This window comes from Pantherophis guttatus, chromosome 1, assembly GCF_059756535.1.
Source record: "Pantherophis guttatus breed Tessera chromosome 1, ASM5975653v1, whole genome shotgun sequence".
NCBI lineage: Eukaryota > Metazoa > Chordata > Lepidosauria > Squamata > Colubridae > Pantherophis > Pantherophis guttatus.
The window spans coordinates 180,710,516-180,724,752 of NC_142063.1; the positions used below are offsets into that span (position 1 = coordinate 180,710,516).

At 38.3% G+C, this 14,237-nt stretch overlaps 1 protein-coding gene across 3 annotated transcripts in view; it reads right to left on the reverse strand.

The window, feature by feature from the left end:
• The window catches only part of RBM44 (RNA binding motif protein 44), a 118,721-nt gene that overhangs the window by 16,164 nt on the left and 88,320 nt on the right, over positions 1 to 14,237 (reverse strand). For 2 of the 3 annotated variants that reach the window (XR_015732081.1, XM_087885692.1), the window contains exon 5: positions 10,556 to 11,027. Coding sequence is in view for 1 of the 3 variants with exons in the window: in XM_087885692.1 (XP_087741818.1) it covers positions 10,556 to 11,027 (472 nt within the window). In the remaining 2 variants the exon portion in view is untranslated. Of the gene's footprint in view, positions 1 to 10,555; positions 11,028 to 14,237 lie in introns of those variants that run through there. The other variant, XR_009620281.2, reaches the window with a different exon arrangement.

The window sequence follows — 14,237 nt, forward strand, 5'->3', positions numbered from 1 at the left end:
TGGCTTTTTTCTTCAAAGAAAATAGAAAAGAGGATACATCAATGCAAAATCTGTGGGATACTTTGAAAGTTTATGCCAGAGGCCTGATAATTGACTATACAAGGAAAAGGCAAGTTTACAAAACAGGAGCCTGGATAGCTCTGCAGACTAAAGCACTGTAATTTAACACCAGCTGTCTGCAATTAAAGTAAGTTCGAATCTTGCCAGGCTCACGGTTGACTCAGCCTTCCATCCTTTCTAAGGTAGGTAAATTGAGGACCAGTTTGTGGGGGCAATAAGCTGACTTTGTATAAAATATACAAAAGTATGAAGGCTATTGCTTAACACACTGTAAGCCGCCCTGAGTCTCCGGAGAAGGGCGGCATATAAATCAAATTAAGAATAAAATAAATAAATAAATAAATTAGAGGATGAACTTGAAAAAGAACTACAGAAATTCCCACAAAAAATGATATTAAAATGAAAATGGATACAACTAAACATAAAATAGGATTAATAGAAAAAGAAGATCTAGCACAAAAAATTAGAACTGCTAAACAGAACTATTTTGAAGATGCTAATAAACCAGGTAGATGGCTAGCATATAAATTGAAAAAAGAGAGAGAATCAAGGAAAATAACACAATTAGTAGATGAACAAGGACAAATTAGATTTGGGAATGAAGAGAAAAAAAATATTATACAAGATTACTACAAAACATTATATGAAAAAGAAAATATAGAGGAGAAAACTGTTAAACAATATTTATATAAGGCGAATCTACCGCAGATTTCAAAAGATACTGAGATGATGCTAGAAGGAAATATAACAATGATGGAATTGACTGAAGCACTTAAAAAACAAAAGATTGGGAAGGCACCAGGCCCAGATGGATTGCCTGCAGAATATTATAAGACTTTACAGGAATCATTGAGTCTTCCATTGTTAGAAGTTATGAATGAAGTAATGTTAAAGATGAAAATACCCAAATCATGGTTGGAAGCATATATTACACTTATCCCAAAGGAGGATGCTGACCCACAACAAGTCAAGAATTATAGGCCTATATCCCTGCTAAATTCAGATTATAAAATCTTCGCTACAATATTGGCAGAAAGACTTAAAAGATATTTAAATAATTTTATACATTCAGATCAAAATGGATTTCTGCCAAAAAGGCAGATCAGAGACAATTTGAGGATAATTATGGACATTTTGGAATACTATGAGGCACATCCTGAAAAGCAAATGGCTTTGATGTTTTTAGATTCACAGAAAGCCTTTGACAATGTGAATTGGCGATTTATGTTATTACAGCTGAAACAGATGGGCTTTGGGAGGAAATTTATCCAAGCCATAGAAGCCATATATCATAAACAAACAGCAAAAGTAATGATAAATGGAGAATTGACAGAATCTATTAAAATACAAAAAGGAATGAGACAAGGCTGCCCACTATCACCACTGTTGTTCGTGCTAACATTAGAAGTATTAAACAGAAATATTAGAGATGAAAAAGAAATAAAAGGAATGAAAATTCAAAATGAAGAATATAAATTGCAAGCATTCACAGATGACCTGGTGTTTATTCTGGAAGATCCATTTGAATCAATAAATAAACTGAAATAAACAAAATAGGAGAATTTGGAAAGGTAGCAGGTTTGAAAATAAATAAAAATAAAACGAAGATTTTGACAAAAAAATATTATAAAAACAAAAAGAAGAACTGGCGGAAGTATTAAAGATGCAGGTCACGAACAAGGTCAAGTATTTGGGGATATATTTGACAGCAAGATGTCGTACACTCAAGGAAAATAATTACAAGCTTAAACAACAGATAGTGACAGATTTGGCTAAATGGGAGAATTTGCAATTATCATTGATAGGAAGGATATCAATTATTAAGATGAATATATTGCCTAGAATTTTATATCTGTTCCAGACAATTCCAATTAGGTTGGGAAAAGATTATTTTGAAGAATTAAATAAAATAGTGTTAAAGTATATTTGGCAGGGTAAAAAGGCGAGGATAAAATTAAAATTGTTGCAAGATGCTAGAATAAGAGGAGGTTTTGGATTGCTGGATTGGGAATTATATATATTTTTTTACAATAAATAAAAAAATATATTTTTTACAAATACAAATTTTTCCCCCTTTCCCCCCCCTTCCCTCCCTAACCCCCCCTTGCCCTACCCTCCCCCCATGGCTTCCCCAGAATGAAATCCAATTATACATTTCTTCCTGACATTCTAGTATACTATCCCCTGTAAACTATACATTTCTAGACAACATTTATCTAAAAATTATCTAATACTTCTTAGTTTAGTATTTATTCTATACATAATCTATCCCTATCCTCCACTCCCTTACATAAATCTCTTGTGTCCGGTCTTTTATATATGTTAATAACTTCACCATTTCTACAAAACTAGCCAGCTTCAGAGTCCAATCTTCAATAACATCCCTTTTGCAATATAACCTAATCTATCACCATATACCCTATCAGTTTTGTTTCACCCACTTTCCCGCAGGTCCGCAATATATAATTATTTATAAAATCTAAACAATCACATCAGATCCTTTTTCCAACAAAGTATTTAGTGTCTTTAGTTGCCATCTGCCCACATCATTAAAAAATACTTTTATGTATAACCCCCCCCCGAGTGACTTTATATTTATATTCCATATAATATCTTCGCAAAGTCTTCCATCTAGATTATTAATTCCATCAGTCATGTTAGGGTAACAACCAGATCAACTGCAAATGCCCTTATTCCGTAGTCCTCTTGCCTCATAATTATTCCCTTCAACATACACATAATCCATCTTTCTTAAGATCTATAATAGAAAGTTCCAATTCACTCAATTACAGGCCTTCTCCACATGCTTAAACACCAGCACTGCAGGGATCTGTTTATTCTTCTCAAGATAGTCCATCTGCCCACATCATTAAAAAATACTTTTATGTATAACCCCCCCCCCGAGTGACTTTATATTTATATTCCATATAATATCTTCGCAAAGTCTTCCATCTAGATTATTAATTCCATCAGTCGTGTTAGGGTAACAACCAGATCAACTGCAAATGCTCTTATTCCGTAGTCCTCTTGCCTCATAATTATTCCCTTCAATGTACACATAATCCATCTTTCTTAAAATCTATGATAGAAAGTTCCAATTCACTCAATTACAGGCCTTCTCCACATGCTTAAACACCAGCACTGCAGGGATCTGTTTATTCTTCTCAAGATAGTCCACTAAGCCTATAATTTGCCTCACATTATCTTTCATATATCTGCCTTCTATAAGTCCTACATAAACGTAAATCGGTTCTTAGATAATTGGCATTGATATGTTGGATAATAGATTTACAAAAATTTTATAATCCATATTCAAAAAAAATATTGGTCTAAAACTTTCTAGTTTTGTGGAACCTGCTTTTTTTCTTGCCTTGTGGTGGCTTGAAGCTCTGCTGTCGTTGCTTTTCTGGAATTTGTTTATATGCTGTTCGAGTTGTATGCTGATCTTTAACTGTGCAGGACATTAGATCAAGATCCACAGCCGCTTCTCTTATGTTTTTAAGTGGTCCAGCTAGAACCTTCAAAGGATAATCCAAGCGCGAGTCATCCAAAGAGCCCCCTGTATTTCCTTGTTTTTCCATTGGCTCCACCTCCATCTGCTTCTACTGGACTTTGGTCTTTTGTTCAATTTGCTTTTCTTTACCTCCCTCCTGTATTCCTGGCACTGACAATATACGTGGAGATGTTGGGCCAATTTTAAAAACATTGCGATAAAATTCTTCCGCTTTTTCAACAGTGTTTAATCTTTCTCCTTGATACGTCAATCTTATGCCAACTGGGACATCTGTATGGAATCTGTTGTTTCTTTAGTTCAATCACCAAAAATCCAAAATCTTTTCTGTCTTTTAACATCTTAGGCGGCAACTCTTTGTAAATCCCAATCTGCCTTCCATCCACTTGTAGGGTAGAAACAAAAGACTTTTGCAAGATGTCATTTCTTATTCTTTTATCTGTAAAATATATCACTACATCTCTGGGCAATTGCCTTTGTCTTGCTACCCAAGAATTCACTCTGTGAATCTTATCAATTTTGGATAAAATCTCTTCAGAGCTGACCTATAACATCACAGCCAAAGCATCAGCACAGATCCTTCTCAAATCTCTGTTATTTTCCTTTATCCCCCTCAGTCTTACAGCAAATTCCATAAATTTGAATTGCATCATTGTAACTTCATTTTCAATCCTTTGCATTTTATTATCCACATTATAGATCTTATAATCAGCTTCCTTCATTTTAGACTCTACTTCTAAGTTGGTTTCTTCGATTCTTTTATCAATCTGAAGAATTATTTCTGAGAAGCCAGTCAGAACTGTCAAAAAATCTCGCCTCATCTTATCATACCTTTCTTGCACCAGTTTCTTAGTTTCCTGTTGAAATTTCTCAAACTTCTGGTCCATAAGCACAATAATAAATTCCTTGAAGTCTTTAAAATCAGTGCTTAGAAACTGCTCTTGTAACTTATAAGTAGGGGAAACCCCCCCCCATACAGCTTTGTTTTCTGGCATTAAAGCCATTCTGCCACACAGACAGACTCTTTTTTAAGGAGGAAATCTTTTCTCCCTTCTCACCAGCACAAAATCCTCTCAGAATTAATCAAGCCTCTAAGGGAGATAGAGCATAAAAACAGTTTGGAAAAAAAAAACTTTTTCCTTCTCCTCTAACCAGCGCTGTTATTTTAGATACTTTATAGCATACTGAAGCATTCAGGCAAATCCACTTTCGCTTTCAGCTTTTTTATTTTTTTTTCCTTTCAAGCGGCTAAAGCCGGACGCCATTTTAAACCTTCATTCTTTCTTCAATCTTAAATCCAATCACAGGGGTAATATATATACTTGCAGTTTTAGATTCCAAATCCGGATTTCACGCTGTTTATTTTCCTTTAACTTTCACTAATTACGCTGGTCGTGCTGTCTTGCTCTGCAATAAGCAGAGTTCCCCCGTCGTCCGGAGCCTCGGTGAGTTGGATAGGGAGCCTCATCCTGCTTCCTCCCCAGAGGCAAAAAAAAACACTCTGGGGACTTCACAGGGGCTCTACCTGCTCTCGCCAGCTCTCCTCACGCTTCTTCAAAGAAGCGGAGTTTTTTCGAGCTGCCTCTCAGCTGTGAGGGCGGCTCTTTACAGGCGGCGGGGCTGGCGGTCATAAAAGACCGTCTGGCGACAACAGCGACCAGAACCGGAAGCCCCAATTGGGAATTATATTATCAAGCAACAAATCTGATGTGGATTAAAGAATGGATAACCTTAAGAAATACTCGGTTGTTGACTTTAGAAGGACATGACTTGTTGTTGGGCTGGCAGGCTTTCTTATGGTACAAGGGCACAAAAACACAGGGGTATTTTAGAAGATATTTGAAGTTATTTGAGAGTCTTTAATATTAAATTGGGAGAAGATTAAAAGACAACATTATTTAAAAATTCCAGTCTGGTTATCTACTATTGAAGCATTATCATATTCAATAACATTTAGAAAGGAACAAATTGTTAGATATAGTGAATTATTGAATGAAAAGGGTGAACTTAAATCGAAGCAAGAATTAGAACAGGATATAAAAATGGACTGGTTTTTGTATATACAAATACATTCTAGATATGATAAAGATTCTAAGACAGAGAGTTTTTACAGTAATTTGACTAATTTAGATAAAATTTTAATAGGCTCGGATGACTATATAATTAAAAAATTGTATGGTTACTTGTTAGAGGTAAAATTGGAAGAACAAGTTAAGGAAACAATGATTGCATGAGGGAAAATTTTTTGGTTATGGTATTGATTTAGAGAAATGGCAAAAATTGTGGATGCAAAATTATAAAATGACAATGTCAACAGCATATAAGGAGAATTTGTATAAGATGTTTTACAGGTGGCATCTACCCCCAACAAGAATAGCGAGAATGTTCAAGAACAAATCTGAGAAGTGTTGGAAATGTCATCAGATACCGGGCTCATATTACCATATGTGGTGGACATGTGTGGAACCGAAAAGGTATTGGACTAAAATCCACACATGGTTGGAAAAAATGACAAAAAAAACACATAGACTTTAAGCCAGAGATATTTTTATTAGGGATTGTGCCAGAAACATACAATAGAGAATCGAGATATTTGATTGTGAATGTTTTAACAGCTGCTAGAATTGTATTTGCTAAAAAATGGAAAAATGAGAAAATACCAACGCAAGATGAAATTATTAAGAAAATCATGGAATGTGCTGAAATGAGTAAATTGACATTTGAAATTAGAGAACAAGAAGATAAACAATATTACAAGATATGGGACTTATTTTATCAATGGTTAGATAATAAAACATGGAAATGAAATATGAAGCATGAATGTTATAAATATAATATTTGAAAATAAACTTTTTGAAGCAACAATGCAATAATTAAATAAATGATAAATGAGGATGTTGATTTGTTTGACAATATGAGAAACTAGATAATTAGTAAATTTTGAATAGGAAGATGATGCACAAAAGATCTGTAACCGACTGACACACTGTTTGTATTTGTAATGGATGATGGATTTGTTTTATGTTTTGTTTAAAAAATAATTTTTTTCAAAAAACAAAATGACTCCAAAAGAGATGGCTGAGCTGAGGAAGTACATCAATACTAATCTAGCCCGAGGGTTCATCCAATCTGCAAAATCCAGAGTAGCTGCCCTGGTGCTGTTTAAGGAAAAGAAAGATGGGGGGATGAGACTGTGCTGGATTTTCGTGGAATAAATGCGGTATGTGTGGAAAACACCTACCCCTTTCCCCTGATGAAAGACCTACTGAACTATCTTTCAAAAGGCAAAGTGCTTACTAAACTTGACTTGAGAGAAGCCTACTACAGAGTACGCATAAAGGAAGGGGATGAATGGAAGACTGTTTTCAACTGCCCATTTCAAAGTCATGCCCTTTGGTCTCCAAGGAGCCCCTGCTGTATTCATAGAATTGATTAATGAAGTGCTGCAAGAACACTTATACAAGGGGCTTCTAGTCTACTTGGACAACATTCTCATATTCAGTGAGACATTAGAAGAACATGCGAGACAAGTACTAAAGAAACTGTTAGCCGCAAAACTTTATGCAAAGTTATCCAAATGTGAGTTTCACAAAACTTCTCTGGACTACCAGGGCTACTGAGTGTCGAATGAAGGCATAGAGATAGATCCCGGGAAAGTGCGAGCCATACTTGACTGGCAGCCCCCTCACACCAGGAAACAGCTGCAAAATTTCCTGGTGTTTGCTAACTTCTACCGGCAATTCATCCCAGCCTTCGCGGAAGCGGCACTGCCGCTTACCGAACTGCTAAAGACAGGACCCTCTCCTTCAAAGCCACGGCCAATGCAGCCGTTAGCCTGGACGCTAAGCTGTCAAAAAGTGTTTGAAAGCTTGAAACGGCTGTTTGCAGAGGAGCCCATCCTTCAGCACCCGGACCCAGATAGGCAGTTCATTGTCCAGGCTGACGCCAACGTTGCAGTGGCAACAGTGCTCCTCCAGGAAGACCCCCCCAAGGACGGCTGCTTCCTTGTGCATATGTGTCCAAAAAATTCACAGACACCGAATGGAGATGGGCAGTATGGGAGAAGGAAGCCTTTGCTATTCGTTGGGCTCTTCTATCATGGCGGCACTTCCTAGAGGGAGCCAAGATCCCCTTTGAGGTATGGTCAGACCATAAAAACCTCGAAGCCTTAAAGACCCCATGAAGGCTTTCCCCCCAAACCAGTCCACTGGGCACAGTATTTCAAACCGTTTGATTTCAAGCTGAAATACATCCCAGGGGGGAAGAACTTGCTTGCAGACACCCTCTCAAGGCAACCCCAATACAACAGCCAGAGGGAGGACGTCATCCATGCCATCATCCCAGACACACAGAGTGCGGCACAAGTCACTACCCAGAGTCAGGCCAGCAGGCGAACTGATCCCATCAATGGGAAGCTAACTGCTGACTTGAAGGCAGCACTATCTATTGATCCACAGCTAGCTGACAATTGAGACACTTTGACGATCCGTGATGGACTAGCTTGGAAAGGTTCAAAAATTTACATCCCCAACAGCATGAGACTCCTGGTGCTCCAACGTAGCCATGATTCTCAATTGGCTGGTCACTTTGGATTTCTAAAGATCTTTCATCTGATTAGACTGCAGTTTTGGTGGCCAAAGATGAAAGCTGATGTGGAGGACTATGTAAAAAGTTATGCCACATGTGCCAGCAATAAGACAAGACTGGGGAAGCCTCCCAGTTTGCTTCAACAGGTAGCAGAGTCCAGCTGCCCATGGGAAGAAATAGCTGTGGACTTTATAGTAGAGCTCCTGGAAAGTGGCGGGAATACTATAATATGGATTGTGATAGACCTGTTCTCCAAACAGGCCCATTTTATTCCTTGTTCTGGACTTCCCTCAGCTAAGAGATTAGCCAAGATGTTTGTCAAACAGATCTACCGGCTGCATGGAGTTCTGCGACGGGTGATCTCTGATCGAGGAGTTCAGTTCACCGCTAAGTTCTGGAGGGAGTTCCTGAGGTCCACTAGGTCATCTCAGGGGCTTAGCTCGGCTTTCCATCTGAGTACGAACGGAGCCGTGGAACATACTAATGCCATGGTGGAACAGTACATCAGATGTTATGTGGATTACCAGCAAGATAATTGGGCTGACTTGCTTCCTTTCACAGAAGAGGCTTACAATAATGCGGTGCATAGTAGTATGGGACTGATGCCTTTTCAGATTACAAGCGGCATGGAATTCGTCCCTATGCCAGAACTGCCAAGAGAACAGCCTTCTTCCATGACTCTGAATGAATGGATGGATGGAGTCATTAAAGAAAGGCTGGGAGAATACCAAAAAAGCCCTGAATGAAGCAGCTGAAGCATACAAAAAGCAAGCAGACAAACACCGATCTCTCCAAACCCCCTTTTGGGTGGGAGATCACATGTATCTTTCCACCAAATACTTACGTTTGAGGTTGAAGAGTAAGAAGTTAGGACCGAAATATTTAGGTCCCTTCCCCATAGTGAAAGTGATTAACCCAGTGACTGTATAGTTAAATCTCCCCCACATACTGGGAAAAATTCATCCTGTTTTCCATTGCAGCCTGTTAAAGCCTGCTGTGGGATCTAAATTGAGACTCAACCTGCTGCTCCCCCAAAGCCGATTGTGGTGCAGGGTGAGACTCATTATGAGGTGAAGATGATTTTGGACTCTAGATTGCAGAGGGGCGTTTGCAATATTTGGTTCATTGGAAGGGGTACCCCTTGTCTGAAGCCACGTGGGTGAAGAGTTGGGATGTTCAGGCAGTCACCTTAGTTAGGCAATTTCATGATAAATTCCCTGATAAGCCTAAGGGTTTTCCTGGGGGGGGAGGAGAGGTGGTTAATGTGCTAATTGTGTAAAACCCTGACTTCAGTCTTGTCCCAGGATGCGTTCCCTTCCTGAGGGGAGGAAGCCTGTCAGTTTTGGAAGACAATTTTCTTTTTGCTTCTAAACTGCCACATATTTTAGCTGGGGAAGTTGGGAGGGGGGAGAAAGTTAGTCATAACAACATTCCGTACTCAAGGACTTTTGCCTGCATCTAATGGAGACTGACTGAAGATTGTATCCGGTGGAGTGTGAAGAGTTGATTGGACAATGTGATGAACTTGTGGGTGTGGGGCAGGGCTGTGAACTCTTCGCTGGGTGGGGAAAACCTGGAAGTTTCAGATTTGGGTTTTCCCAGATGTGCCAACATGACATCTCTAATAAATTGGAACTTTGAGGAACCTCAGGCCTCAGAGCTTTATTTTGTTGGGGGTGTTTCTCGGAACCCTGACACCCTATACACCCTCCCTGATCCACACTGCACTCTTATATCCCCTCCCTGTGGCTCTCATAATCCCACATCCTCCCTAACCCTTGCTGCACCTCTCACCTTTGTTTCCGCTCCCACCTGGCAGCAACTACTTACCTGCCTGTTGACCTTGTACTTGCAACTTCTTGCTGACTTCCTCACTGACTTTGCTCGGTTATCTAGTTTCTATTTGCTTGTGAGAAAATGGCAGAGAGCAATAGCAGTCCCAATCAAGTTTAGACTTCCGGCTGGCTTCCCCACTGACTTGTGGAAAGCTGCCAGGGAATGTTGAAAATGATGATCACGTGAGCAAGACTGAACAGGGCATTGCTGAAGTAGCCACAACTTTACCAAATTTAAAATCCATAGGATTAATGGATTTTGACACATTCTGTAAATTAACCCATTTGAGATACCTTGGTTCAAAAATTATTGCCCTACAATGCACCGTTCTGTCCAATTGAAGGTTACCAGCAGACAGACTCAAGAGTTTAAGTCATATATAGATGACTTAAGTGTTAATAAAAATTAATGTTGAAGCCAATCATTGTTTAATGCATTAAGAGAAATGATGACCTCGGAAGACCAGCACTTATCAGTTAAGCAAGCTTATCTGTATTAAACCTTACAAATAGATAGACAGATATACCTTTATGTTCTGATATGTAATCCCATAAAAGTTACCTCTTGATCTACTTCAAAGGATGGGTTTTTTGGTGAAGATTTAGAAAATATGTCAGAATTGGGCACTTTGGAAGAGCCTGAAGCACAAAGGAGCACTTCTGAAGAACCTGATGCAGGTCTGAAAACATTTGCCAATGGCAAAGCAGGCAACGGTGACTTCAAATCATCTTTGGAGACATCAGACATTTTTAAAGTGAAAGGATCATCTGGAGGCAGTATGAATGTAGCTGAGATTAGAGCAGGAACTCTCAAAATCAGTTCAGAGTTTTTCTGATATTTGTTTCTCATTTTAGAAAGTGGCCCTTGATTTTCACACTTTTGTTTCATGGAGTTTTTATTCTCTTGGATTCCTTTTTCCTTAATTGTCCTTTTAAGATGAACTTTCATTGCTTTTCCTTTTATTTCTCTCCCATTCATTTCTTGTACAGCCAGCTTTGCATCACAGGCTGTTTTAAAAGTAAGAGATGCATACCTAAAATGTAAAATATATGCAGAATTAAAAAAAAACTTTATGTACATTTCATTAATTAAATATAGGAGATGACTAATACATTGAGTTATATTCATTACATTTATTTGGCCTTTTAGAAATTTTTTTTTGGCTAGTAAAGATGGATGCTGCCAAGTAAAGATTAAGTCTTTCTTCCTTGGAAGAAGAAAAACTTTAAAAATAAACTTAGAATCATAGGGCTGCAAGGGACCTTGGAGATATACTAATCCAAACCCCTGCCCTAATTCTAATTCTAATCCCCCTTAGTTCCAGGTTGGATGTCTCTTTAATGAGATTTCACCCATCACTTCTTGTCCTGCCCTCAGGTGCTTTGGAGAATAAGCAACCCTCTCTTTTCTGTGACTGCTCCTCAAGTACTAGAAGATAGCTATTGTGTCACCCCTAATTCTTCTCTTTGTTAGCAAGATGTACTGTATCTAGTTCCCTTAACTGTTCATCATATACCGTATTTTTCAGAGTATAATACGCATCGGAGTGTAAGATGCACCTTAGTTTTTGGGGAGGAAATTAGGGGAACAAAATCTGCCTACAAGGTATTCATCTGGCTAGCATCCTTAGTCTGGTCAGCTTCAGCACATTAGTTTGCTGGTTTTGAGCGTGCATGAGCTCACTACACTCACAGACGCATGGTAGGGGATAAAAACTAGCTTCTAAAGCATAGCTGATCGTCGGAGAGAGAAGCAATGAGAAAAGTAGGTGAAACACGTAAGATCGCTTCACTCGCTATCGCCTTGTTAGGGCTGAAAAACAGCTTCTACACAGCTGATTGTCAGAGATTGCCCGAAAAATCACTTCACTCACTAGCGCCTCATTAGGGCTGAAAAAAAGCTTCGAAAAAGCTACATTCAGAGTATAAGATGCACCCAAATTTTCAGCCTCTTTTGGTGGGGGGGGGGAGTGCATCTTATACTCCGAAAAATATGATAGTTTGGCCTCCAGACCTCTTGTCATCTTGGTTGCTGTTTGCTGTTCTCTGCACTCTTTACTACATAGCATCTTTTATGTATTGTAGTGACCAGAACTGTATGCAGTACTCCAAGTTGGCCTCACTAGTGCAATACAGAGCAGTACTATCACTTCTCATCAGCTTGATGCTATCCCTGTTAATGCAGCCTAGGATGACATTGGCTTTTTGGTAGCTGCAGCACATCGCTGACTCATACTTAAACAATAGTCCACCAGGACACCTAGATCCCTCTCAGTTATAACTGTTGATCCACATGCTGCCTATTCTATATCTGTGCATTTGATTGTTCCTCCCTAAGTGCAGGACCATACTTTTCCCACCCCTGTACTACATCTTACTGGATAAGGCCAATTCCTTTAGTCAGTCAAGATCCTTCTGAATTTTAAACTTCTCTTCCAAAGTGTTAACAATTCCCCCTAGCATGGTGTTGTCTACAAATTTGATGAGCTCCCTTTCTATCCCCTTATCTAAATCATTTATGAAGATGTGGAAGAGCACTGGGATCAAGACAGAACCATGAAGTACTCTACTACATGCTTCTCTCCTTATAGATGTAATTCCAATGAGGGCTGTTTGCTGAATGAGGTTGATCAGACAACTGCAAATCTATCTGGTGATGGTACTATCTATCACATTGTTCTGTTACTAAGAAGTAGACTGAGGTCTGCTTTGTCAAATGCCTCACTGTCTAAGTATGCTATAGCCGCAGGATTTTCTTGATCCAATAATTTAATCACTTTATCAAAGAAGAGGGTAAAGTTTGTTTGGCATGATCTGTTTTTAACAAACTCATGCTGGCTTCTAGTAATCACCTTGTTAATTTCTAGGTGCTCATAAATCCTCTGCTTGATTCTTTTCTAGGATTTTCCAAGATATTAATGTCAAAACCTAAAGTTTTGAAAAACTTAAAACAATGAACATTTAAGCAAATGAGAATATCCTTATCATGAATTCTTAATTCTTTTGAAATCCCGCTATAGACTATGTTAAGGATATTGGTGTTGTGTTACCAACCAGCAGAGTAAATGCACAAGGAAACGTTGCTGAGAGCAATGAATAAGAGATATGCAAACTGGTTTATGAAAAGTTTACTTTATAGTAGAAAAAACAGTCTCATAGTCTTTAAACAAATTCCAAGTCTTTGCCAGTAAATCAGTCCAGTAGTTACAGATATCTTCTTACCAAACAAACAGTAGTTGGTTAGAATAACAAACTCACTCTGGTTCACAAACCACAATGGTAGCAGATCCATCAAACGATGATTAGCAGATAGCAACTCCTCTCAATGGTAGTTTATCATAGCAGCTTCATCATCAAACTGAATACGTTACAATACCTTGCTTAAATACTTGCACAACCAGTCATTACCTAATTACAGCATGACTCAGCATTACAATGAATACCTTTAAAGTAACATAATACATTTACAGATTAAAGTTACAGTACACTTATATTGCCTGGACAACATAATTAGGCTCAAACCATATCCTAACATTCTCCCCTTTGGACAGGTCAATATATACAATTTAGATTCTTAATCCATAGCTTTCACAACACGTTTTATGTTTTATAGCACCTTGCGCTTTGGTAAAATTATCAGCAATATTGTCTTCCGACATACAATATTCCAACTTAACCATGTTGCTTTGAATACACTGATGAACATTCAGATACCTAATGTCAGTATACTTAGATCTAGTTTTAACTGCTAAATTTGTTGCTATTTTTATAGCAGCTTGGTTGTCCTCATGTATTACAATTGGATAATCCATCTTTAAATCAATATCCATCATTAATTGTTTGTAATAAATCAAATCAGTACAAACTAGCAACAAACATGAGAATTCCGCCTCCATAGTCGAAAGACTCATATGTTTTTGAAGAATTGATTTCCAGCCAATCAAACAATTGTCTAACATGATAGCTATACCCGATGTGGACTTTCTGGTGGTCACATCAGTAGCAAAACTGGCATCAGCATATGGACTCAATACTAAATCATTGTTAGGTTCTAGATACAATGCATAATGCATCATCATTTTCAGATATCTTAATATACGCTTTGTGGCCTGCCAATGCCTATCAGTTGGCTCTGCATTATACCTCGCTAATTGGTTTACTCCAAATGAAATATCAGGTCTCGACCAATTGCTTATATAAGATAGACTACCTATAAGAGACTGGTAGATCTCTTTACTAAATTT